This window comes from Pristiophorus japonicus, chromosome 6 (genome assembly GCF_044704955.1).
Source record: "Pristiophorus japonicus isolate sPriJap1 chromosome 6, sPriJap1.hap1, whole genome shotgun sequence".
Classification (NCBI taxonomy): domain Eukaryota; kingdom Metazoa; phylum Chordata; class Chondrichthyes; family Pristiophoridae; genus Pristiophorus; species Pristiophorus japonicus.
This window is the reverse complement of record NC_091982.1, coordinates 254,393,828-254,421,604: the sequence shown is the minus strand read 5'-3', so window position 1 is coordinate 254,421,604 and position 27,777 is coordinate 254,393,828. Positions and strand designations below refer to the sequence as shown.

The 27,777-nt window shown below is 53.4% G+C and overlaps 1 protein-coding gene across 1 annotated transcript in view; it reads left to right on the top strand.

Moving 5' to 3' along the window:
- dner (delta/notch-like EGF repeat containing) overlaps positions 1-27,777 on the top strand; it is a 368,701-nt gene that overhangs the window by 288,278 nt on the left and 52,646 nt on the right. The window contains exon 7 of the mRNA XM_070882480.1: positions 857-970. Within this exon, the coding sequence (XP_070738581.1) occupies positions 857-970 (114 nt within the window). The remainder of the gene's footprint in view (positions 1-856; positions 971-27,777) is intronic.

The window sequence follows — 27,777 nt, the reverse complement described above, 5'->3', positions numbered from 1 at the left end:
AGCTGGGGAATATAAATTCCGTTAATTAAATAAATCTGGAATAAAAAGCTAGTATTGTCAATGGTGACCGTGAAACTACCAGATTGTCATCAAAACTCATCTGGTTCACTAATGTCCTTTAGGGAAATAAATGTGCCGTCCTTACCCAGTCTGGTCGATATGTCACTCCAGGCCCACAGCAATGAGGTTGACTCTTAACTGCCCTCTGAAATAGCCTAGCAAGCCACTCAGCTGTATTCAAGAAGGCAGCTCACCAACACCCTTATCCCCTTATCGTTTAAGAAACTGTCTATTTCTGTCTTAAATGTATTCAATGTCCCAGCTTCCATAGCTCTCTGAGGCAGTGAATTCCACAGATCCATAACCCTCTAAGAGAAGAAATTTCTCCTCATCTCAGTTTTAAATGGGCAGCCTCTTATTCTAAGATCATGCCCTCTAGTTCTAGTCTCCCACATCAGTGGAAACATCCTCTCTGCATCCACCTTGTCAAGTCCCCTCATAACCTTATAGGTTTCGATAAGATCACCTCTCATTCTGCTGAATTCCAATGAGTAGAGGCCCAACCTCCTCAACCTTTCCTCATAAATCAACCCCCTCATCTCCGGAATCAACCTAGTGAACCTTCTCTGAACTGCCTCCAAAGCAAGTATATCCTTTCGTAAATATGGAAACCAAAACTGCATGCATGTTTTTGCTTTGTAAGTATGAATGCAGTGGAGACAATTGGTGCAGAACTGTCTTTTGCATAGTCAATGCTAATCAATGGCAATAATTTTTATGATCACTTTCTTGGTAGATTTTTTGTTCCCTAATATGAGAAATAGTTATATTACATGGATCTTTTATGTGTTACCAGGTTACACGGGAGAACTGTGCCAGACACAAATTGATCATTGTGTTTCACAGCCATGTGAAAATGGAGCCACCTGCATGAGCAGAGCCACTGGCTACAGCTGCCTGTGTCCAGAAGGTAGGCTTTGAACATGAGTATTTATTGCTTAAAATCTTCCTCCGTGATATATCTTGGAAGTGTCCAAAGGGAATTGATTCTATAGTTATAACTCTCCACCCCAAGATACTTTACTATAAGGCAAATAGCTGTGGTCCTCCAATCATGGAAGAAATGAGGAATTTAACTGAATTCTATTCCGAAACATTTTCAAAAGCTGGATCCTAAACATTATGTAATGATAAGTATCTTAAAGAGAATGATTAACACTCCTATTCTCATGCGCACTTTATCAGCTGTCTAAAGTTTGCCAATATAACAGAATGAAGCCCATTAAATCTGTGTGTGCATGCCCAGCAAGAAAACATCCACTACATAATCTAACAAAGCCAAAAATGCTTAATACGGGAATCCGAGTAGATTTTTTGTTGCACAGTACGATAGAATTCACATCAAGTGCAAGATGAAACTTGATAGCTTCTTGTCATCTAGCCTCATAGAATACAATGCAAGACATCATGATGAAATGAAGATCTCCATTGAAGAATCTACAATATACAGTGTGGCAGTGCAGAAATTTGCTAAAGTTACTCTTATGTGTTGAGGTAAATAGAGCAAGGACAGCATTTGCCTTACAAGGGGCCCCGGGCAAATGTTCAGTTTGGGGCCCTTTCATTTTGCAATGATACTAAATACTACGTATCTGGTGTCAAACTTGTTGGGCCGAATGGTCTGTTTCTGTGCTGTATATTCCATGTAAATCTATAACAGGTTTGCAATAGATAATATGAAAAGTGTTGACAAAATGATCAGGAATCAGCTATTACCATTGTGTAGGTGCCCTTTCGCTGGATCCTCACGGGGTCCCTGACTGGCTCGGCCCCCATGCATTTACACATGTTGCATGGCCCTCACGCTGCCCCAGTCTTTTTATGTATTGAACATATCGTTCAGAACATACTGTCGTGTACAGAGGAACTTCTCATTTTACGTTTTTACACTAGATGTTCTCGAGTTTAAGCGTCACCAGCCACTCCTGTAAATGGACCGCTTGTCCCTTATAGACCAGAGTGTGTCTTTCTTTGTCCCAATATATAGATAACTGTAGCAAGACCTGGAGATCAGACAGAGAACCCTTGTCACTGTAATATAATATGCTCACTGGAATATGACCAAGTGATTTTCTCATTTTTGGTAGCTGGAAATGCATTGGGGTAATTTGCAACGTCACCATTTGGGTAGTAAACTGTCGGAGCCCAGTTTGTGCCCCCACCGAAGTTGAATTTCACCCCCCCCGTATCTCTCATTACTACACGCACTGGACAGAGTGTTAGTTGTTTGGGACAAGTGGAATGACTTGATTCATTGATGTGTGTCAAATACTTTAAATGATCTGTTAGACAGGTGTCCATCCAAATACACCGGCATCAAACAAACGGCAGACCACGGCCTTCCTGAAGCATACCTATCTCTGCCTGTGTGGTATTTATCCAGACTGTGATCGATATTCGATGTAACATGCTGAAACAGCTAGCGTTTTAACAACCTTAAATCTGTGTGTGCATGCCCAGCAAAAAAACATCCACTACATAATCTGACAAAGCCAAAAATGCTTAATACGGGAATCCGAGTAGATTTTTTGTTGCACAGTACGATAGAATTCACATCAAGTGCAAGATAAAACTTGATAGCTTCTTGTCATCTAACCTCATAGAATACAATGCAAGACACCATGATGATATGAACATAAGAACATAATAATTAGAAACAGGAGTAGGCCATCTAGCCCCTCGAGCCTGCTCCACCATTCAACAAGATCATGGCTGATCTGGCCGTGGACTCAGCTCCACTTACCCGCCCGCTCCCCATAACCCTTAATTCCCTTATTGGTTAAAAATCTATCTATCTGTGATTTGAATACATTCAATGAGCTAGCCTCAACTGCTTCCTTGGGCAGAGAATTCCACAGATTCACAACCCTCTGGGAGAAGAAATTCCTTCTCAACTCGGTTTTAAGTTGGCTCCCACGTATTTTGAGGCTGTGCCCCCCAGTTCTAGTCTCCCCGACCAGTGGAAACAACCTCTCTGCCTCTATCTTGTCTATCCCTTTCATGATTTTAAATGTTTCTATAAGATCACCCTTCATCCTTCTGAACTCCAACGAGTAAAGATCCAGTCTACTCAATCTATCATCATAAGGTAACCCCCTCATCTCCAGAATCAGCCCAGTGAATCGTCTCTGTACCCCCTCCAAAGCTAGTATATCCTTCCTTAAGTAAGGTGACCAAAAATGCATGCAGTACTCCAGGTGCGGCCTCACCAATAACTTATACAGTTGCAGCAAGACCTCCCTGCTTTTGTACTCTATCCCTCTCGCAATGAAGGCCAACATTCCATTCGCCTTCCTGAATGCCTGCTTCACCTGCAAACTATCCTTCTGTCATTCATGCACAAGGACCAATTGTGGAGCTGTGGAGGCGTGTCCTGCTCAGTTGGAGCTGTGAGCAGTGAGAGAAGCAGCTTGCAACTTGAGCTCCTGCCTGGAGAGCCCTGAGACCAGGCCAGGAGGAGAAGGAAGGAAGGGGCTTCACCACAACTTTAACCAGAGGGAGAGGAGGAAAAAAGCAGAAAACTTTAACAACTTTATCATTTCTGCAAGGAGTTGGAGAGAGGGGGAAAAACCACAACAACCATCCAGTGTGGAAGGAGGGAGACTCAACATTCTACAGGTGGGTGTGGGTGCATTTCCCAAAAAAGACTTTGTTATATCGGTGGGAGGAGGAAAGAAGACCACTGAGGGCCGGAACATCGCGGGGGGTGTGTGTGTGTGTGGAAGTGTGTGTGGGGGCCTTGCTTACAACTAGGCCCCCCCCACAATTGGAACCCCCCCCACCCCCCCACATTTGCCTAGCCTGGGATAGCTGGAGCTACCAGGCTGAAGATTGTTGTTTTTCTTATTCACCCAATTAAAGATCGTTAGGAGTGCCTGGTGGCTCCAGCTACCCCAGGTGAAGACATCTTCTCCCCCCACCTGAAGACCACCCCAAGGACTTTTGTGTTTTTGCCATCTGGGGAGTGCACCCACCCACAGCTGCGAGGGGAGACCTGCCCTCGCTGTCCCCCCCCCCCTTCCCACCCCCCTCTCTCTTTCTCTGCTACTCTGTCTCTCCCCTCTCTCTCTGAGGCCTCTTCCTTCCAAATTTGCAAAAAAAAAAAAAAACCAATTAAGACAACTGAGCAGAGGGAGCAAGGCCTCTCCCCAATTGTCAACGAGGGGAGAGGTGCCTCGTTAAGGGCTCCTCTGCTCAGTTAATATACGAGGCCATTAAAAGACCATTAAGGCCTGTGACTTTGGGGTGGGTGTAGCCCTTAAAGGGACCCCGTGATGGCGACCCCATCCACGCCGGTGGCAGGGCCAGCAAGGACGTATGCGCAGGCGGTGTCCACATCCACGGCACCTCCTGCGCCACCCGCTGCCCTGCCACCGTTCAGATTTATAACCAGGAAACACGGGGTCAAGAGCTACACTCACCCCACAATGAGCATTGAGGAGTGCGTGCGGGCGATGGCTGGGGTAGTCGGCCCCTCGGCCATTGTCGCAGCCTCCAAGATGTCTGGGAAGGCCGTGTTCTTCCTGGGGTCGGAGCGGGCGGTGTCCCTGGCCCTTGAAAAGGGGCTCACGGTGGGCGGGACGTTCCTGCCGGTGGACCCTCTCGAGGCCACCGCGCAGAGGGTCATCATTTCAAACGTCCCGCCCTTTGTTCCCGCTGAGCTCCTCCTCCCTCACCTACACCAACTGGGGGAGGTAAGGTCAGGGATCAACCCCATACCGCTCGGCCTCAGGGAGAACAGCCTGCGCCACGTGTTCTCCTTCCGCCGCCAGCTCTTTGTCCGGCTGGCGCGGGAGGACACGACGGAGGGTAATTTTAATGTGGTGCACGAGGGGACTGCCTACCGCGTCTTCTGGACGTCGGACGGCGTGCGGTGCCATGCCTGCAGGGAGGTGGGGCACGTTCGCAAGAACTGCCCCGCCTCCAAGGCCACCAAACCACCGAAGGCGGCCAAGGCTGGCGCCGCCGTCACCCCTCCCCCTAGTTGCGTCCGCGTGCCGGGAGCCATGGGTGCGCGGGCATCGTCGGAGGCCTTTGTTTTCAGGGCCTCCGGCGGGGGGGAGGGAGAGCGTCCGACCGGAAAGAAGGCGCGGAAGAAGACAAAACATCAAGAGGCGGGTCCCCTCAGTGCGCCGGATAATTTGACCACCGCGCTCAGCCCAACCCCGTCACCGGCGAGCGCGGGGTGCCCCGAGCCCGTGCCCGAGCCCTTGAACAACACCACAGAGGGGCCCGGGCGCGGGCAAGAAAAGGAAAAGGGGGGGGCGGAGCGGGAGGCCTCGGCAGACATGGAGGTCTCCCTGACTCCGCGCGCCCCCAGGAACAAAAAGAGGCACCGTCCCAATGACGCGGAGGGGGAACAACATCCCTCCGCGGAGGAGTCGGTGCCCGCCGCGTGTCCCGCGTCCCCCACCAGCGCTCCCAAATTGCGCTGCAGGCGCGAAGAGTCTGTCCCCGGGGAGGGTGAGGTAGTCGAGGCTGCCCAGCCGCTGCCTCCTGGGGATGGAGTGGAAGATCTGCCTGTCGTGGGGGGCGTGGGGACCGCGGAGGAATGCGTAGCCGCCGGGCCGGGCGTCCCGGGGACTGAGGCGGGCGAGGCCGAAAAGGCCGAACCTGAGCCCGCCCAGCCAATACCCAACTTCCCCCGGGAGACGCTCGACCCGGCAGAAACACAATTTACTGTTTTTAATGAAACTGTAGATGCTGGGCCGGGGGGTGGCAGCGGGGAGGGGGAGGAACACCCACCCTCGCCCCTTACTTTGGAGCTGGAGCACTTGGAGGGCCTGGGGATTTCCTATGGCCGGGTCTCTCCTTGTTCTCCGGTTCCTGGGGCGGAGGGGGAACCCCTTCCGCTGTCATTTCCCGACCCAGCACCATTTTTAAAAGAGCCCAGTGGGGACTCCTCTGCCGACGATCCTGGGGGTGGGATCGGGGCAGTGCCAGGGCCGGTTGGAGCGGCCGGTTCATTTGCCGTACCTTGTGCGGTCGATGGGCCGGCTGCTGGCGGCCACCTCCCGGAGGAGGACGGGGACTCGGTGGGGGACGCGGGTGAAGACCTAGAGACCACCGCCAGGGAGGCGGTGGATCTGCTCGCGGCCGCCGCTGAGGCCCTCCTCGTTCCTGCAAAGGAACTCCGGGACTTTTTGGCCCAGAGCCGGGGTCGCCGCGACCAAGCCCGACTGGCCCTGGAAAAATGGTCCGAGCCGGAGCTGATCAAGGGGTCCGTCCGCGCTGCCGTTAAAACCTTGGCCGCGGGCGGGCCCTTGACAAAGGAGCAGCACCTTGAGCTGCGCGAGCTCGAGGGACTCCTCGCTGGGCTGCGGAGGGAGCGGAGTTCAACAAAAGACTCCGCTCCCTCCCCCACAATAGGTTAAGGTAGAGGTTGCACTATGCTTTTGCCATGAAGATAACCATAGCCAGCCTCAACATCAACGGCGGCAGAGGGGCACGCCGTAGATTTGACAATTTTTCGCTCCTGCGGGAGGGGAAATATGCGGTGTGCTTCCTGCAAGAAACCCACACCGTTCCGGGAGACGAAGCCACGTGGCTCCTGGAATGGCAAGGAGAGGTCCGCATGAGCCACCTCACCGCCATTTCTAGTGGGGTGGCCATCTTGCTGGGCCCGCATTTTCAGCCGGAGATCTTGGGGGTCGAGGAGCCCGTGCCAGGCCGCTTGCTGCACGTAACGGTTCGCCTGGGGGACGTGCCGCTCCATCTCGTGAACGTGTACGCCCCTCATCCCGGCCCGCAGCAGACGCGCTTCTTTGAAGAGGTGTCCGCTCTTCTTGGCTCCGTCGACGTCGGCGACTGCATTGTCCTCGGGGGGGATTTTAACTGCACCCTCGAGGCGAGGGACCGCTCCGGTGCCCCGCAGTGCATGACGGCGATGGAGAAGTTGAGGGACCTGGTCGGGTCCTTCGACTTGGTGGACGTCTGGCGAAATCTCCACCCCGACTCCAGCGCCTTTACTTGGGTGAGGCCTGGAGTTGGATGGTCTAGAGTCGACCGCCTTTACGTGTCTCGGGCGTACGTTTCCTGCGTCCCGGCGGCCTCCATGCGGCCGGTGCCGTGTTCGGACCACCACCTGGTGTGGGCGGAGCTCGCTTCGCTCCGCGCGAGGGCGGGGTCCGCGTACTGGCACTTTAACAACCGGCTGCTGGAGGACGTGCGGTTCCAGGACTCGTTCCGTCGATTCTGGTCCGACTGGAGAAGGAAGCAGGGGGGCTTCCCCTCCTTGAGGCTATGGTGGGACGTGGGCAAGGCTCACGTCCGCGTCTTCTGTCAAGAGTACGCGAGGGGGTCGACCAAGAGGCGGGCGGCCAGAGTCGGGCGCCTAGAAAAAGAGGTGCTCGACCTGGAAGCCCGTCTCGGTCAAGTCGTCCAGGACCCGGCCCTGCGGACGGTGTACGAAGCGAAGAAGGCCGCGCTGAAGGACCTGCAGCTCGTCGGGTCCCGAGGCGCGTTCGTGAGGTCGCGGATCCGGTTCCTGCGGGATCTGGACCGCGGCTCCCCCTTCTTCTACTCGCTGGAAAAAAGGCAGAGTGTCCGTAAGCAGCTCTTGACGCTGCTGGCCGACGACGGCTCTCTCGTCTCGGATCCGGAGGGCGTCAACAACAGGGTCCGTGAATATTACGGGGCTCTGTTCTCTCCGGATCCGTCCAGCGAGGAAGCGCGTAGAGTTTTGTGGGAGGACCTGCCGAGGGTCGGCCCGGAGGGCGCCGAAAATCTGGAAGCTCCGCTAAGCCTGGCGGAGCTGACCGGTGCCCTCGCCCGGCTCTCAAGGGGAAAATCCCCGGGGCTGGACGGGCTGACCGTGGAGTTCCACAGGGCGTTCTGGGACGTCCTGGGGGGCGACTACGCGCGGGTCCTGGGGGAAAGTCTGGCGACCGGGGAGATGCCCCTCTCTTGGCGCAGGGCAGTCATCGTCCTGCTGCCTAAGAAGGGCGATCTCCGCCTCCTTAAGAACTGGCGCCCGGTCTCCCTCCTCAGCACGGACTACAAAATCTTCGCCAGGGCGATGTCTGCTCGCCTTGGTGCCGTGCTGGACCACATGATCCACCCCGACCAGTCATACACGGTCCCGGGCCGGACAATCCACGATAACATCCATCTGGTCCGGGACCTCATCCATTGTTCCCAGGAGGCTGGTCTGTCGGTCGCCTTCCTATCCCTCGACCAAGAGAAGGCGTTCGACAGGGTGGATCACGACTATCTGCTCGGAACTCTGCGCGCTTTCGGGTTCGGGACGCATTTCGTCGCCCGGATCCGACTTTTGTACGCCGCCGCGGAGTGTCTGATTAAGGTTAACGGGTCCTTGACGGCGCCCCTTCGCTTTAGGAGAGGGGTGCGCCAGGGATGCCCCATGTCCGGCCAGTTATACGCCGTTTGCGTGGAGCCTTTCCTGCGCCTCTTGCGGACGAGGTTGACGGGACTGGCTCTGCAAGGGCCGGGCGTGGAGGTCGTCCTCTCGGCTTACGCCGATGACGTGCTCCTCGCGGTAGAGGATCCCGCTGACCTGCGGAGGATGCGTGAGTGCCAGGAGATTTACTCGGCCGCGTCCTCCGCCAGGATCAACTGGGAGAAATGTTCCGGACTCCTGGTGGGTCAGTGGCGGGTGGACTCCCTGCCGGAGGAGCTCAGGCCTTTTGCCTGGAGCACGACCCATCTCCTCTATCTGGGAGTCTACCTTAGCCCCGACGAGGAAGCCTGGCCGGCGAACTGGCAGGAGCTGGAGGCCAAGGTCGCCGCTCGCCTAGGGCGCTGGACAGGACTGCTCCGAGTGCTGTCCTACAGGGGTCGAGCGCTAGTCATAAACCAGCTGGTGGCCGCAATGCTGTGGTACCGGCTGGTCACTTTGACCCCTCCCCCTGCGTTTGTCGCCAAGATACAGAAGAAGCTGGTGGACTTCTTCTGGAACAACAGGAAGCACTGGGTCTCTGTCGCGGTCTTGAGTCTCCCGCTTGAGGAGGGCGGTCAGTCGTTGGTGTGCGTCAGCGCCCAGCTCGCGACTTTCCGTCTTCAGACCCTGCAGAGATACCTTTACGTCGAGCCCCCTCCTAGGTGGTGTGCTCTGGCGAGGTATTTCTTCCGCCAGCAGCTCGACCTCAATTATGACACGCAGCTCCTGTTTGTGAACTTGGGGGGTGCCAGGACCGCCCTCCGGGAGCTGCCTGTCTTTTACAGGGAACTCATCAGGGTCTGGAACAAAGTCTCCACCAAGCGCAGCTCTCCGCCGGCTGGAGTGGCGGCCGTCCTGCAGGAGCCGCTGCTCGGGAATCCGTACCTCCACGGCCGAGGCTTCATGTGGCGGTCGGAAGAGAGGGCTGTGGCTGGTGAGGTGACCAGGGTCAGGGACCTGCTCGATGGCGGAGGAGCGGGCTGGATGGCGCCAGTCACGCTGGCGCGGCGCCTAAATTCTGCCAACGTCCGCCGCGCGGCCGATGCCATCGAGTCGCTAAAAACAGCTCTGGGCCCTGACTCCGTTAGGTGTATCGAGGAGGCTCAAGCACGTGGGGAGATCCCGTCCGAACTGACCCCCGTCCGGACGGAATTCCTCATCGGCGCCAAACCCCGGAACCTCCCTCGGGGGCCGGCGCCTCACAACTTGAGCCGCCTCGGGGAAATCCCCTCCGTGCCTTTCAGTTCCGCGCGGAGGGGCTTCCTGTACGGGCTGCTCCTGCACACCCTCAACTTTGCCATCCTCGCCGGCCGTCCGGACACGCCATGGCGCACCATCTTGCCGTCCGGAGGAGGCGGGGGTCCCCGATGGAGGGCACTCTACGCAGGGGTCCTCCCACTATTCATCGGGGACTTGGCCTGGAGGGTGGTGCACGGAGCAGTGCCGTGCAACAAATTTTTAAGCCGGTTCACGGACTCCCAGGCCGCCTGCAATTTCTGCGGTCTGGAGGAGTCCGTGTTCCATGTTTTTATTGAGTGCACAAGGTTGCAGCCCCTGTTCCATTATTTGAAGGGGCTGCTCCTGAAATTCTGGCTGCACTTCAGTCCCACTCTCCTGATCTTTGGGCACCCTGTGCGGAGGGGAGCGGGTAGGTCCGAAGGCCTCCTCGTAGGACTGCTCCTGGGCACGGCCAAGGGTGCCATCAGCCGGTCCAGGCAGCGGGCGGTCGAGGGGGTCGTTCAACCTGACTGCCTGCCTCTCTTCCGCTCTTACATCCGATCCAGGGTGTCCTTGGAGATGGAGCACGCGGTGTCCACCGGTACGCTCGCGGCCTTCCGCGAGAGGTGGGCACCGGAGGGACTGGAGTGCATCATCACGCCCGGCAACCAAATTTTAATTTGATTTTACGTTTTAAAGTTAATTTGTTTTAATTGCCGGTGCTTTTAGTGTCCCCTTCCCTTTTATAGGGGGCACTGGGGAAAAATTGTGATTTTAGTGCCCAAAAAAAAACAAAAAAAAAAAAAAAGAAAGAAAAAACAAAAAAAAAACACAAAAAAGGGGGAAAAAAAAAAAAATGGGCCTTGTAAATGTCTGGAGTGTCACCCAGGTCGGGTGGCACAGTTTAATGTTTATGTTTTCGCAGGTAGACTCTAAAAGAGTTTCATGCACAAGGACCAATTGTGGAGCTGTGGAGGCGTGTCCTGCTCAGTTGGAGCTGTGAGCAGTGAGAGAAGCAGCTAGCAACTTGAGCTCCTGCCTGGAGAGCCCTGAGACCAGCCCAGGAGGAGAAGGAAGGAAGGGGCTTCACCACAACTTTAACCCAGAGGGAGAGGAGGAGAAAGCAGAAAACATTTAAACATCCTTACCATTCTGCAAGGAGTTGGAGAGAGGGGGAAAAACCACAACAACCATCCAGTGTGGAAGGAGGGAGACTCTACCATTTCTACAGGTGGGTGTGGGTGCATTTCCCCAAAAAGACTTTGTTGTATCGGTGGGGGGAGGAAAGAAGACCACTGAGGGCCGGAACATCGCGGGGGGTGTGTGTGTGTGTGGCAGTGTGTGTGGGGGCCTTGCTTACAACTAGGCCCCCCCCACAATTGGAACCCCCCCCACCCCCCCACATTTGCCTAGCCTGGGATAGCTGGAGCTACCAGGCTGAAGATTGTTGTTTTTCTTATTCACCCAATTAAAGATCGTTAGGAGTGCCTGGTGGCTCCAGCTACCCCAGGTGAAGACATCTTCTCCCCCCACCTGAAGACCACCCCAAGGACTTTTGTGTTTTTGCCATCTGGGGAGTGCACCCACCCACAGCTGCGAGGGGAGACCTGCCCTCGCAGTCCCCCCCCCCCCTTCCCACCCCCCTCTCTCTTTCTCTGCTACTCTGTTTCTCCCCTCTCTCTCTGAGGCCTCTTCCTTCCAAATTTGCAAAAAAAAAAAACCAATTAAGACAACTGAGCAGAGGGAGCAAGGCCTCTCCCCAATTGTCAACGAGGGGAGAGGTGCCTCGTTAAGGGCTCCTCTGCTCAGTTAATATACGAGGCCATTAAAAGACCATTAAGGCCTGTGACTTTGGGGTGGGTGTAGCCCTTAAAGGGACCCCGTGATGGCGACCCCATCCACGCCGGTGGCAGGGCCAGCAAGGACGTATGCGCAGGCGGTGTCCACATCCACGGCACCTCCTGCGCCACCCGCTGCCCTGCCACCGTTCAGATTTATAACCAGGAAACATGGGGTCAAGAGCTACACTCACCCCACAATGAGCATTGAGGAGTGCGTGCGGGCGATGGCTGGGGTAGTCGGCCCCTCGGCCATTGTCGCAGCCTCCAAGATGTCTGGGAAGGCCGTGTTCTTCCTGGGGTCGGAGCGGGCGGTGTCCCTGGCCCTTGAAAAGGGGCTCACGGTGGGCGGGACGTTCCTGCCGGTGGACCCTCTCGAGGCCACCGCGCAGAGGGTCATCATTTCAAACGTCCCGCCCTTTGTTCCCGCTGAGCTCCTCCTCCCTCACCTACACCAACTGGGGGAGGTAAGGTCAGGGATCAACCCCATACCGCTCGGCCTCAGGGAGAACAGCCTGCGCCACGTGTTCTCCTTCCGCCGCCAGCTCTTTGTCCGGCTGGCGCGGGAGGACACGACGGAGGGTAATTTTAATGTGGTGCACGAGGGGACTGCCTACCGCGTCTTCTGGACGTCGGACGGCGTGCGGTGCCATGCCTGCAGGGAGGTGGGGCACGTTCGCAAGAACTGCCCCGCCTCCAAGGCCACCAAACCACCGAAGGCGGCCAAGGCTGGCGCCGCCGCCACCCCTCCCCCTAGTTGCGTCCGCGTGCCGGGAGCCATGGGTGCGCGGGCATCGTCGGAGGCCTTTGTTTTCAGGGCCTCCGGCGGGGGGGAGGGAGAGCGTCCGACCGGAAAGAAGGCGCGGAAGAAGACAAAACATCAAGAGGCGGGTCCCCTCAGTGCGCCGGATAATTTGACCACCGCGCTCAGCCCAACCCCGTCACCGGCGAGCGCGGGGTGCCCCGAGCCCGTGCCCGAGCCCTTGAACAACACCACAGAGGGGCCCGGGCGCGGGCAAGAAAAGGAAAAGGGGGGGGCGGAGCGGGAGGCCTCGGCAGACATGGAGGTCTCCCTGACTCCGCGCGCCCCCAGGAACAAAAAGAGGCACCGTCCCAATGACGCGGAGGGGGAACAACATCCCTCCGCGGAGGAGTCGGTGCCCGCCGCGTGTCCCGCGTCCCCCACCAGCGCTCCCAAATTGCGCTGCAGGCGCGAAGAGTCTGTCCCCGGGGAGGGTGAGGTAGTCGAGGCTGCCCAGCCGCTGCCTCCTGGGGATGGAGTGGAAGATCTGCCTGTCGTGGGGGGCGTGGGGACCGCGGAGGAATGCGTAGCCGCCGGGCCGGGCGTCCCGGGGACTGAGGCGGGCGAGGCCGAAAAGGCCGAACCTGAGCCCGCCCAGCCAATACCCAACTTCCCCCGGGAGACGCTCGACCCGGCAGAAACACAATTTACTGTTTTTAATGAAACTGTAGATGCTGGGCCGGGGGGTGGCAGCGGGGAGGGGGAGGAACACCCACCCTCGCCCCTTACTTTGGAGCTGGAGCACTTGGGGGGCCTGGGGATTTCCTATGGCCGGGTCTCTCCTTGTTCTCCGGTTCCTGGGGCGGAGGGGGAACCCCTTCCGCTGTCATTTCCCGACCCAGCACCATTTTTAAAAGAGCCCAGTGGGGACTCCTCTGCCGACGATCCTGGGGGTGGGATCGGGGCAGTGCCAGGGCCGGTTGGAGCGGCCGGTTCATTTGCCGTACCTTGTGCGGTCGATGGGCCGGCTGCTGGCGGCCACCTCCCGGAGGAGGACGGGGACTCGGTGGGGGACGCGGGTGAAGACCTAGAGACCACCGCCAGTGAGGCGGTGGATCTGCTCGCGGCCGCCGCTGAGGCCCTCCTCGTTCCTGCAAAGGAACTCCGGGACTTTTTGGCCCAGAGCCGGGGTCGCCGCGACCAAGCCCGACTGGCCCTGGAAAAATGGTCCGAGCCGGAGCTGATCAAGGGGTCTGTCCGCGCCGCCGTTAAAACCTTGGCCGCGGGCGGGCCCTTGACAAAGGAGCAGCACCTTGAGCTGCGCGAGCTCGAGGGACTCCTCGCTGGGCTGCGGAGGGAGCGGAGTTCAACAAAAGACTCCGCTCCCTCCCCCACAATAGGTTAAGGTAGAGGTTGCACTATGCTTTTGCCATGAAGATAACCATAGCCAGCCTCAACATCAACGGCGGCAGAGGGGCACGCCGTAGATTTGACAATTTTTCGCTCCTGCGGGAGGGGAAATATGCGGTGTGCTTCCTGCAAGAAACCCACACCGTTCCGGGAGACGAAGCCACGTGGCTCCTGGAATGGCAAGGAGAGGTCCGCATGAGCCACCTCACCGCCATTTCTAGTGGGGTGGCCATCTTGCTGGGCCCGCATTTTCAGCCGGAGATCTTGGGGGTCGAGGAGCCCGTGCCAGGCCGCTTGCTGCACGTAACGGTTCGCCTGGGGGACGTGCCGCTCCATCTCGTGAACGTGTACGCCCCTCATCCCGGCCCGCAGCAAACGCGCTTCTTTGAAGAGGTGTCCGCTCTTCTTGGCTCCGTCGACGTCGGCGACTGCATTGTCCTCGGGGGGGATTTTAACTGCACCCTCGAGGCGAGGGACCGCTCCGGTGCCCCGCAGTGCATGACGGCGATGGAGAAGTTGAGGGACCTGGTCGGGTCCTTCGACTTGGTGGACGTCTGGCGAAATCTCCACCCCGACTCCAGCGCCTTTACTTGGGTGAGGCCTGGAGTTGGATGGTCTAGAGTCGACCGCCTTTACGTGTCTCGGGCGTACGTTTCCTGCGTCCCGGCGGCCTCCATGCGGCCGGTGCCGTGTTCGGACCACCACCTGGTGTGGGCGGAGCTCGCTTCGCTCCGCGCGAGGACGGGGTCCGCGTACTGGCACTTTAACAACCGGCTGCTGGAGGACGTGCGGTTCCAGGACTCGTTCCGTCGATTCTGGTCCGACTGGAGAAGGAAGCAGGGGGGCTTCCCCTCCTTGAGGCTATGGTTGGACGTGGGCAAGGCTCACGTCCGCGTCTTCTGTCAAGAGTACGCGAGGGGGTCGACCAAGAGGCGGGCGGCCAGAGTCGGGCGCCTAGAAAAAGAGGTGCTCGACCTGGAAGCCCGTCTCGGTCAAGTCGTCCAGGACCCGGCCCTGCGGACGGTGTACGAAGCGAAGAAGGCCGCGCTGAAGGACCTGCAGCTCGTCGGGTCCCGAGGCGCGTTCGTGAGGTCGCGGATCCGGTTCCTGCGGGATCTGGACCGCGGCTCCCCCTTCTTCTACTCGCTGGAAAAAAGGCAGAGTGTCCGTAAGCAGCTCTTGACGCTGCTGGCCGACGACGGCTCTCTCGTCTCGGATCCGGAGGGCGTCAACAACAGGGTCCGTGAATATTACGGGGCTCTGTTCTCTCCGGATCCGTCCAGCGAGGAAGCGCGTAGAGTTTTGTGGGAGGACCTGCCGAAGGTCAGCCCGGAGGGCGCCGAAAATCTGGAAGCTCCGCTAAGCCTGGCGGAGCTGACCGGTGCCCTCGCCCGGCTCTCGAGGGGAAAATCCCCGGGGCTGGACGGGCTGACCGTGGAGTTCCACAGGGCGTTCTGGGACGTCCTGGGGAGCGACTACGCGCGGGTCCTGGGGGAAAGTCTGGCGACCGGGGAGATGCCCCTCTCTTGGCGCAGGGCAGTCATCGTCCTGCTGCCTAAGAAGGGCGATCTCCGCCTCCTTAAGAACTGGCGCCCGGTCTCCCTCCTCAGCACGGACTACAAAATCTTCGCCAGGGCGATGTCTGCTCGCCTTGGTGCCGTGCTGGACCACATGATCCACCCCGACCAGTCATACACGGTCCCGGGCCGGACAATCCACGATAACATCCATCTGGTCCGGGACCTCATCCATTGTTCCCAGGAGGCTGGTCTGTCGGTCGCCTTCCTATCCCTCGACCAAGAGAAGGCGTTCGACAGGGTGGATCACGACTATCTGCTCGGAACTCTGCGCGCTTTCGGGTTCGGGACGCATTTCGTCGCCCGGATCCGACTTTTGTACGCCGCCGCGGAGTGTCTGATTAAGGTTAACGGGTCCTTGACGGCGCCCCTTCGCTTTAGGAGAGGGGTGCGCCAGGGATGCCCCATGTCCGGCCAGTTATACGCCGTTTGCGTGGAGCCTTTCCTGCGCCTCTTGCGGACGAGGTTGACGGGACTGGCTCTGCAAGGGCCGGGCGTGGAGGTCGTCCTCTCGGCTTACGCCGATGACGTGCTCCTCGCGGTAGAGGATCCCGCTGACCTGCGGAGGATGCGTGAGTGCCAGGAGATTTACTCGGCCGCGTCCTCCGCCAGGATCAACTGGGAGAAATGTTCCGGACTCCTGGTGGGTCAGTGGCGGGTGGACTCCCTGCCGGAGGAGCTCAGGCCTTTTGCCTGGAGCACGACCCATCTCCTCTATCTGGGAGTCTACCTTAGCCCCGACGAGGAAGCCTGGCCGGCGAACTGGCAGGAGCTGGAGGCCAAGGTCGCCGCTCGCCTAGGGCGCTGGACAGGACTGCTCCGAGTGCTGTCCTACAGGGGTCGAGCGCTAGTCATAAACCAGCTGGTGGCCGCAATGCTGTGGTACCGGCTGGTCACTTTGACCCCTCCCCCTGCGTTTGTCGCCAAGATACAGAAGAAGCTGGTGGACTTCTTCTGGAACAACAGGAAGCACTGGGTCTCTGTCGCGGTCTTGAGTCTCCCGCTTGAGGAGGGCGGTCAGTCGTTGGTGTGCGTCAGCGCCCAGCTCGCGACTTTCCGTCTTCAGACCCTGCAGAGATACCTTTACGTCGAGCCCCCTCCCAGGTGGTGTGCTCTGGCGAGGTATTTCTTCCGCCAGCAGCTCGACCTCAATTATGACACGCAGCTCCTGTTTGTGAACTTGGGGGGTGCCAGGACCGCCCTCCGGGAGCTGCCTGTCTTTTACAGGGAACTCATCAGGGTCTGGAACAAAGTCTCCACCAAGCGCAGCTCTCCGCCGGCTGGAGTGGCGGCCGTCCTGCAGGAGCCGCTGCTCGGGAATCCGTACCTCCACGGCCGAGGCTTCATGTGGCGGTCGGAAGAGAGGGCTGTGGCTGGTGAGGTGACCAGGGTCAGGGACCTGCTCGATGGCGGAGGAGCGGGCTGGATGGCGCCAGTCACGCTGGCGCGGCGCCTAAATTCTGCCAACGTCCGCCGCGCGGCCGATGCCATCGAGTCGCTAAAAACAGCTCTGGGCCCTGACTCCGTTAGGTGTATCGAGGAGGCTCAAGCACGTGGGGAGATCCCGTCCGAACTGACCCCCGTCCGGACGGAATTCCTCATCGGCGCCAAGCCCCGGAACCTCCCTCGGGGGCCGGCGCCTCACAACTTGAGCCGCCTCGGGGAAATCCCCTCCGTGCCTTTCAGTTCCGCGCGGAGGGGTTTCCTGTACGGGCTGCTCCTGCACACCCTCAACTTTGCCATCCTCGCCGGCCGTCCGGACACGCCATGGCGCACCATCTTGCCGTCCGGAGGAGGCGGGGGTCCCCGATGGAGGGCACTCTACGCAGGGGTCCTCCCACTATTCATCGGGGACTTGGCCTGGAGGGTGGTGCACGGAGCAGTGCCGTGCAACAAATTTTTAAGCCGGTTCACGGACTCCCAGGCCGCCTGCAATTTCTGCGGTCTGGAGGAGTCCGTGTTCCATGTTTTTATAGAGTGCACGAGGTTGCAGCCCCTGTTCCATTATTTGAAGGGGCTGCTCCTGAAATTCTGGCTGCACTTCAGTCCCACTCTCCTGATCTTTGGGCACCCTGTGCGGAGGGGAGCGGGTAGGTCCGAGGGCCTCCTCGTAGGACTGCTCCTGGGCACGGCCAAGGGTGCCATCAGCCGGTCCAGGCAGCGGGCGGTCGAGGGGGTCGTTCAACCTGACTGCCTGCCTCTCTTCCGCTCTTACATCCGGTCCAGGGTGTCCTTGGAGATGGAGCACGCGGTGTCCACCGGTACGCTCGCGGCCTTCCGCGAGAGGTGGGCACCGGAGGGACTGGAGTGCATCATCACGCCCGGCAACCAAATTTTAATTTGATTTTACGTTTTAAAGTTAATTTGTTTTAATTGCCGGTGCTTTTAGTGTCCCCTTCCCTTTTATAGGGGGCACTGGGGAAAAATTGTGATTTTAGTGCCCAAAAAAAAAAACAAAAAAAAAAAAGAAAAAACAAAAAAAAACACAAAAAAGGGGGGAAAAAAAAATGGGCCTTGTAAATGTCTGGAGTGTCACCCAGGTCGGGTGGCACAGTTTAATGTTTATGTTTTCGCAGGTAGACTCTAAAAGAGTTTCATGCACAAGGACCCCCAGGTCCCTCTGCACCGCAGCATGTTGTAATTTCTCCCCATTCAAATAATATTCCCTTTTACTGTTTTTTTTCCAAGGTGGATGACCTCACATTTTCCGACATTGTATTCCATCTGCCAAACCTTAGTCCATCCGCTTAACCTATCTAAATCTCTTTGCAGCCTCTCTGTATCCTCTACACAACCCGCTTTCCCACTAATCTTTGTGTCATCTGCAAATTTTGTTACACTACACTCTGTCCCCTCTTCCAGGTCATCTATGTATATTGTAAACAGTTGTGGTCCCAGCACCGATCCCTGTGGCACACCACTAACCACCGATTTCCAACCCGAAAAGGACCCATTTATCCCGACTCTCTGCTTTCCGTTAGCCAGCCAATTCTCTATCCATGCTAATACATTTCCTCTGACTCCGCGTACCTTTATCTTCTGCAGTAACCTTTTGTGTGGCGCCTTATCGAATGCCTTTTGGAAATCTAAATACACCACATCCATCGGTACACCTCTATCCACCATGCTCTTTATATCCTCAAAGAAATCCAGTAAGTTAGTTAAACATGATTTCCCCTTCACGAATCCATGTTGTGTCTGCTTGATTGCACTATTGCTATCGAGATGTCCCGCTATTTCTTCCTTAATGATAGCTTCAAGCATTTTCCCCACTACAGATGTTAAACTAACCGGCCTGTAGTTACCTGCCTTTTGTCTGCACCCTTTATTTAAACAGAGGCGTTACATTAGCTGCTTTCCAATCCGCTGGTACCTCCCCAGAGTCCAGAGAATTTTGGTAGATTATAACGAATGCATCTGCTATAACTTCCGCCATCTCTTTTAATACCCTGGGATGCATTTCATCAGGACTAGGGGACTTGTCTACCTTGAGTCCCATTAGCCTGTTCAGCACAACCCCCTAGTGATAGTGATTATCTCAAGGTCCTCCCTTCCCACATTCCCGTGACCAGCAATTTTTGGCATGGTTTTTGTGTCTTCCACTGTGAAGACCGAAGCAAAATAATTGTTTAAGGTTTCAGCCATTTCCACATTTCCCATTATTAAATCCCCCTTCTCATCTTCTAAGGGACCAACATTTACTTTAGTCACTCTTTTCCGTTTTATATATCGGTAAAAGCTTTTACTATCTGTTTTTATGTTTTGCGCAAGTTTACTTTCGTAATCTATCTTTCCTTTCTTTATTGCTTTCTTAGTCATTCTTTGCTGTCGTTTAAAATTTTCCCAATCTTCTAGTTTTCCACTAACCTTGGCCACCTTATACGCATTGGTTTTTAATTTGATACTCTCCTTTATTTCCTTGGTTATCCACGGCTGGTTATCCCTTCTCTTACCGCTCTTCTTTTTCACTGGAATATATTTTTGTTGAGCACTATGAAAGAGCTCCTTAAAAGTCCTCCACTGTTCCTCAATTGTGCCACCGTTTAGTCTGTGTTCCCAGTCTACTTTAGCCAACTCTGCCCTCATCCCACTGTAGTCCCCTTTGTTTAAGCATAGTACGCTCGTTTGAGACACTACTTCCTCACCCTCAATCTGTATTATAAATTCAACCATACTGTGATCACTCATGCAAACAGATGGTATCCATAGAGGAAGACAATTAATGGTATTTGTGTACTTTGAGAGATGGGCCTTATTTGATCTGAAAAGATATTCAGTGGTAATATGTAATAGTGTTAAGCCATTATGCCAATGTTAAAAGTCTGTCTACCTCCTGTGCCAAAAGCCTTACTGGGTACTTCTAATATCTGCCTCAGTTGCTCCTCAAAAACAGGAGTAATACAAGAGTTGTTACTATCCTGTCATATTTCCCCACTTAATCGGGGCAGGCATAATTAATGTGACTCCTTACATTTTTGTTGTCATTTCAAGTTGTGATTAAAATACATTGAGAGATTTAACTTTTAAAAACTCATCTGCCAATATGTTCTAATTAGCAGAGTTTTCCCTTTGCTAGACCATCATTTTCTCTTCTACTCTTATACTTCACACTACATTCTATATTAAATACTGCTGAAAGGTGATCTTAAATGTCAATTTTGTCAGAACAATCAGCAGAATCTCTCTTTTTATTTGTTATAATATTGTCATGTTCTCATAAAAATATTTCTGGGTAAACGTTCAATGCTGCCTAAGAATGACAACAAGTACAAGGTTTTAAAAGAATGTCCAACCTACACATTGAAAGGTGTTCTGATTGGGGACTGGGTTGTACAGAGTGGTCTGCACAGAGCGGTCTTATATCGAGTGATTTATTTGGGAATTTGGAAAGAGTGGGAATTTCTGTTAAGTATTGGGCAAGAAGAAGCTGTACATAGTGAAATCTAGTTTAACATTTTGATTTAAACCGAGAACTTTAAACTGTAGTTAACAGAAGTTGTCTGCCAGTGGCAGTTAACTGTCAGTCAGCTGTAAGTGTTTTTCTTGAATAGGTGTTAATAAGAACATAAGAACTTAAGAATTAGGAACAGGAGTAGGCCATCTAGCCCCTCGAGCCTGCTCCACCATTCAATAAGATCATGGCTGATCTGGCCGTGGACTCAGCTCAACTTACCCGCCCGCTCCCCGTAACCCTTAATTCCCTTATTGGTTAAAAATCTATCTATCTGTGATTTGAATACATTCAATGAGCTAGCCTCAACTGCTTCCTTGGGTAGAGAATTCCACAGATTCACAACCCTCTGGGAGAGGAAATTTCTTCTCAACTCGGTTTTAAATTGTCTCCCCCATATTTTGAGGCTGTGCCCCCTAGTTCTAGTCTCCCCGACCAGTGGAAACAACCTCTCTGCCTTTATCTTGTCTATCCCTTGCATTATTTTAAATGTTTCTATAAGATCACCCCTCATCCTTCTGAACTCCAACGAGTAAAGACCCAGTCTACTCAATCTATCATCATAAGGTAACCCCCTCCTCTCCGGAATCAGCCTAGTGAATTGTCTCTGTACCACCTCCAAGGCTAGTATATCCTTCCTTAAGTAAGGTGACCAAAACTGCACGCAGTACTCCAGGTGCGGCCTCACCAATACTCTGTACAGTTGCAGCAGGACCTCCCTGCTTTTGTGCTCCATTCCTCTCGCAATGAAGGCCAACATTCCATTCGCCTTCTTGATTACCTGCTGCACCTGCAAACTAACTTTTTGGGATTCTTGTACAAGGACCCCCAGGTCCCTCTGCACCACAGCATGTTGTAATTTCTCCCCATTCAAATAATATTCCCTTTTATTGTTTTTTTCCAAGGTGGATGACCTCACATTTTCCGACATTGTATTCCATCTGCCAAACCTTAGTCCATCCGCTTAACCTATCTAAATCTCTTTGCAGCCTCTCTGTGTCCTCTACACAACCCGCTTTCCCACTAATCTTTGTGTCATCTGCAAATTTTGTTACACTACACTCTGTCCCCTCTTCCAGGTCATCTATGTATATTGTAAACAGTTGTGGTCCCAGCACTGATCCCTGTGGCACACCACTAACCACCGATTTCCAACCCGAAAAGGACCCATTTATCCTGACTCTGTGCTTTCCGTTAGCCAGCCAATTCTCTATCCATGCTAATACATTTCCTCTGACTCCGCGTACCTTTATCTTCTGCAGTAACCTTTTGTGTGGCACCTTATCGAATGCCTTTTGGAAATCTAAATACACCACATCCATCGGTACACCTCTATCCACCATGCTCTTTATATCCTCAAACAATTCCAGTAAATTAGTTAAACATGATTTTCCCTTCATGAATCCATGTTGTGTCTGCTTGATTGCACTATTCCTATCTAGCTGTCCCGCTATTTCTTCCTTAATGATTCTTCAAGCATTTTCCCCACTACAGATGTTAAACTAACCGGCCTATAGTTACCTGCCTTTTGTCTGCCCTCTTTTTTTAAACAGAGGCGTTACATTAGCTGCTTTCCAATCGGCTGGTACCTCTCTAGAGTCCAGAGAATTTTGGTAGATTATAACGAATGTAAGGGTAAGATAAAGAAAAAAAGGGAAGCTTATGACGGATACCGGGAACTCAACACTGCAGAAAGTCTAGGGGAGTATAAGAAGTGCAGGAGTGCAATTAAAACAGATATCAGGAAAACAAAGAGAGAATATGAAAGAATGTTGGCAAGTAAGATCAGGGAATACCTAAAGATGTTTTATAAATAAATTAAGAGCAAGAGGATAACTAGAGAAAGAGTGGGGCCGATTGGAAACCATAAAGGAAATCTGTGTGTGGCGGTGGAAGACGTGGGTAGGATCCACAAAAGAGAGGGGCGATGCAGACTTTGCAATGAGGGAGGAGGAGTGTGAAATATTCGATGAGATAAACCTAGTGAGAGAGGAAATATTAAGGGGCTTAGCAGCTTTGAAAGTGGATCAATCCCCCGGCCTGGATGAAATGTATCCCAGGCTGTTAAAAGAAGCAAAAGAGGAAATAGCAGAGGCTCTTACCATCATTTTCCAATCCTCTCTGGCTACAGGTGCTGTGCCAGAGGACTGGATACTGCTAATGTTGTACCTTTGTTTAAAAAAGGAGAATTATTGGAAAGAAATACTGAGGGATAGGATACACCTTCATTTGGAAAGACATGGTTTAATCAAGGACAGTCAGCATGGATTTGTCAAGGGAAGGTCGAGTCTGACTAACTTGATTGAATTTTTCGAGAAGCTAACCAGGAGGGTCAATGAGGGCAGTGCGTATGATGTGGTGTATATGGATTTTAGCAAAGCAAAGGTCCCACATGGCAGACTGGTCACGAAAGTAATAGCCCATGGGATCCAGGGCAAAGTGGCAAGTTGGATCCAAAATTGGCTCGGAGGCAGGAAGCAAAGGGTAATGGTTGCTGGGTGTTTTTGTGACTGGAAGGCTATTTCCAGTAGGGTTCCGCAGGGCTCGGTACTAGGTCCCTTGCTTTTTGTGGTCAATAACTTGGACTTAATGTTGGGGGCATGATTAAGAAGTTTGCAGATGACACTAAAATAGGCTGTGTGGTTGATAATGAAGAAGAAAGCTGTGTACTGCAGGAAGATATTAACTGGTACTGGTCAGGTGGGCCGAACAGTGGCAAATGGAATTCAATCCGGATAAGTGTGAGGTAATGCATTTGGGAGGGCTAACAAGGCAAGGGAATACACATTAAATGGTACAACACTGAAAAGTGTAGAGGAACAAAGGGATCTTGGAGTGCAGTTCTGCAGATCTCTGAAGATAGCAGGCCAGGTAGATAAGGTGGTTAAGAAGGCACATGGAATACTTGCCTTTATAAGTCAAGGCATGGAATACAAGACTAAGGAGGTTATGCTTGAACTATGTAAAACACTGGTTAGACCGCAGCTGGAGTACTGTGTGTAGTTTTGGTCACCAAAGATGTGATTGCACTGGAAAAGGTGCAGAGGAGATTTACAAGAATGTTGCCTGGATTGGAGAATTTTGGCTATGAGGAAAGATTGGAGATGCTGGGTCTGTTTTCTTTGGAACAGAGGAGGCTTGAGGGGAGACCTGATTGAGGGGTATGAAATTATGAGGGGCCTGGATAGAGTGGATAGGAAGGACCTGTTTCCCTTGGCAGAGAGGTCAACAACCAGGGGGCATAGATTTAATTGGGTCCTTCCAGGGGGCATAATTGGGGGGAGGTTTAGAGGAGACATATGGGGAAATTTCTTCACCCAGACGGTGGTGAAGGTCTGGAACTCACTGCCTGAAAGGGTGGTAGAGGTAGAAACTCTTACTAAATTTAAAAGATACTTGGATGTGCACTTAAAGTGCCATAACCGACAGGACTATGGACAAAGAGCTGGAAAGTAGGATTAGGCTGGATAGCTCTTGGTTGGCCGTCGCGGACACGATGGGCCGAAATGGCCTCCTTCCGTGCTGTAAATGTCTGTGATTCTATGATTGATGGTAGATTGGGGGGCCGATTTTCAGCAGCCCACCACCCGCTGCCGCCGACGGCCACCCACTCCCACCGACAGACCCGCCCAGTGCCACTTTGGAGGCAGGCGGGAGCGGGCGCCGGGAACCGCCCGCTGACATCAGCGGACGGCCGAGTGGCGCAACTGAGCTCCCGCCCGCCGAGCTCCCAGATTCCTGCGGGCGGGAGTCGGCGGCCGAACAGGGGAGGGGGGGGGGGGGGGTGGGCCGCTGGCTGGAGGCGGGTTTGTCCCCGATGGTACATCTGAAGATCCCGGAAAAAAAAGGTAAGTGACCATTTTAAAAAAAAAATAATACATTTTCAGCAGCGACGGGGTACCCTGAAGGTCCTCGGCTAGTTTTTGTATTTTTTTTATTTGTGATTTTTATTTTCAGGTCTTCGACCCTGTGTGGGCTCGACTCCATCCTCGGCTGCACTTGGGTGGCAAGCCCCTCTGCCGCCGAGAATGCGACCACCCGCCCCGCTGCCGCCCAGATTGGTGGTGTACGCCTTCCATTTTGCCGCCTGCCAACCTTCGAGGGACCTTTTTCATGAATGTCCCGCCCAAAGTACCGCCCGGTACCTCTGCAGCACTTTGGGTAGCACTTCAACCAGGGGAGGCTTGGCTGAAAATCGGCCCCTGGGTCTCTCCTTTTCCTTCTGGGAACAAACTACTATTCCAGCCCTGGTTGATATGATGAACTCCTTCCGTAGCATCCTTCCCTCTTTGTTTTTTATTACTACTTTGAGTTTATGTGTGCTCTCTTTAGGATTCCATTGGCTGTTAGCCTGAGAGAGGCATCCTGCTGTCATAGGTCTGTGAATTCTATTCTTCAATCAAATACGGAAAGCTGCTGACACTTCTCTCTGCTCTGGGGAAGCATCTGGCCTCCATTTAGTAGCTATCTGATGACAGAACTAGGGTTAGGGATTTTACTCCAATTTACCACCCATTTGGGGGGGGGGATTGGAGCAGTCAATGAAGTCAAATGCGTTTTTTTTTTATAGCCTACCTCCTCAAGACTGCTGCAAAAAACCTGCAACAAAATTATTTCCCCAATAAAACCCCATTCCCTTTGAAGGCCTAGCAGAAGTCGATCCGCCTTGTGAAAATGGAGTCCAGGGGGTGGATGGTGGGTGCGCGTGTCTGTGTCTAACCTCTTTGAGCCATTTCCTCCAACTTCCACCCCAAACCTGCCCCAAGTAATTATCACCGCTATATAATTGGTGGTAGCAGCTGCACCCTATGTCAGCCATTGTGACTCATGAGTTACTTTCCCCCCAAATGGGTGTCTGTGTCTCTGTGTCGGTGCTTGTGCAAGTAAGATGTGTTGGTGAGAAAGTGGCAACAGTTGAGCCTGTAGTTCTGGCAGCTAATTCTCCAGTGGAAGTGCCCTGTTTAGCTGCACACACAGTGACATTCCCACGTTGCCGCTTGAGGAATAGCTGCTGAGTGTAAGAGCATTGTAATACTTTAAGAAGGCACATAAGGCTGAGACTACCCATGATGAGGATTTCCTAGCTTTTACCAACCTCTCTTGCCACCTTGCCACGTCCTCTCCCACAAGTTATCCCGTCTGTCTGCCAATGATGTGCAGCATCTACTCTTTGCATGCACTCAGGGTTTTCAATACTGCTTTTCTTTCCTGGATGTATTTATTTCAGTCTTTGAAAAGGTGAAAAGGGCAAACGTTAAGGGCAAATGAGTGGTCTAGACATTTTCAACCATTTGAGTGCATGCATGCCATGATGACGAGATATGGAGGTGCGTTGTCCCTTTAAGTCAAGTGTCCTTGAAGACTAGTTTGTGGAAGGCAATGTGATTTACCCAAAGCAGTTTTGACTAAAGGTGTTTGAGTATTTGCAGAAGATGCCCTTTGCAGAAAAAAGTTCCCCTGACACCCAGATGCTGAGACAGAATGCATATGAAAGTTAAGTTGGTGAGTGAAGGTTGCCTGAGTGCTAGAGGATGTGTATCGGAAAGATTGCATAGACTTCTGATAAATTAACTGAACCTCTTCTGGTACTGGGAAGCAGTTCTTTGGGTGGTGCAGGTATGACTGATGGCCTGTACCGTCTCCCTCCATTAGCCTGCACCACTGTCTTATGGAGTTCCTGCCTTCAGTGCCACAAAATCCTGTTTATGATTTCCTGTGGTTTTCGCTACTCCTCCTACAAAGTAATGGCAGACGATTGGGAAAACAGCCTCGGATATTCAGCCCCTACATTACTATCCCGCATCACTCCCTTCACCGTGCCATCTCCCTTCCTGCTTAAAAAAAACCTTCTCAAAACCCATCTCTTCCACTGCGCCTTTAGGCTGCTATCCTAACTCTCTCCGCTTTCTTTTTACCCCTCCTGCTCAGTGACTCCTTAATACAAATTACTTTTAGACATCTTCCCGCATGTGAGCAGCACTAGAGAAATGCAAGTTGTTATTGGAATTACTACGGTCATGCCACAAGGGAGTAAAGAGTGCCATGATTTCTTTTAGAAAGATCGTTAGTGATATAATTTTAATGACCAGTCAAAAACAGAAGATGTTTGTCTAATCCAGAACTTTTTTTTGTATCTCCAATCATTGTTTATCAGACTACTGATTCGGGAAGTTAGAATGCAATTGCCCAGACACATCAAAATCCATTCCAACACTCCAAAATGATAAATCAACAAAGCTTCTTGTAATTCAAGATATTTGGCCCCGCAGTGGAACAACATTGAGTGTAGATTACACTGCAATTGGAGATGGAAGTCTGTCAGGAGAAACAGAAAACCCTTTCAATAACCTGTCTGCTTTCGTAGTAGAGACATCTGGATCAAAGATCGGCAGGCCACTGGTTTCATATACGGTATTATCCAAGGGATTCCAAAGTGCCTGATCACCACCAATGCCAAAGGAACATGAGATTGTTGACCACGAGAGGAAGAGTTAGAGAAAGTTCACTCGGCGTGGTTTAGTAATGTAAATGCCCATCATTTTATCGTCCGTGATGTATTGCGGTCACAGGCCAAAGATCTGGGAGGGAAACTGCATGTACAGAATTTTCAAACAGAAGTCAATGGCTAGGGAGCTTCAAGACTTTGGGCTCAATTTTCCCCAGTATTTGCACAGTTTTTTTTTTGGAGCAGGCCGCTTTTTCTGGCCTAACTTCTGTCCCAGTTTCCCCAATCAATTTGCACCAGCGTAACTCATTTAGTTACTTTTTTTAGGTAAGTTTTTTTTTCCTCAAAAGGGGGCGTAACCAGCCACCTATGCCAATTCTGGCCATTTAGGGAACTTTGGCCAGCTAATAGTTACTCCATTTCTACGTTTAGGCCAGTGTATGTGGCCTCTCGAGAAAACCCTCGCGGAGAGTTAAATAAATCGGCGCAGGTAAGCAAATCGGAGGCCATTCGGCCTGGGCTAGAGTCGGGAAGCGGAGCGGATCTGGATGGGCACTCACTCGGGACCGGAGAGGCTCGGCGGGGGAGGGAGGGAGGGAGCGAGCAAACTAACCGGCACGCACTTGGGGGGGCCACAACGGACCAGGAAAGTACTCACCACAGCAGACCAGGAAGGCGCCTCACTCGGGGACCCGAGAGGGTCGCAGACAGCTTGGTGCCCGGGGGGGGGGGGGGGATGGGGGAGGGAGAGAGAGGTCACTACTGCGCATGGGCGGGTATTTCAGCGACGTCAAGAACGTCATTTTTTTTTCCCCGCGCATGCACAGAAGGCTCAGCTCCTTTTTCCAGCGCAGACTGCAGGCTCCACCCCGCTCCAAGGCGACTGGTCATTCTGCGCAGCTCTAGATCACAGCACAAACTTCGGGGAAACTCCGGACAAGTTTTTCTCGCGCATTTATTAGCCTAAATAAGCGGCACAACTCTGGCAATACGCCAGAAAGCAGGGCTTGGGGAAAATTGAGCCCTTTAAATGGAATCGTCAAGTGCAAGATCGATTGCCAACCTGTGACTGTAAACACCCGGTAACGTTGCTGAAAGTGATACACATCTGGATTGTCCCGGGCGATGGCCCCACACT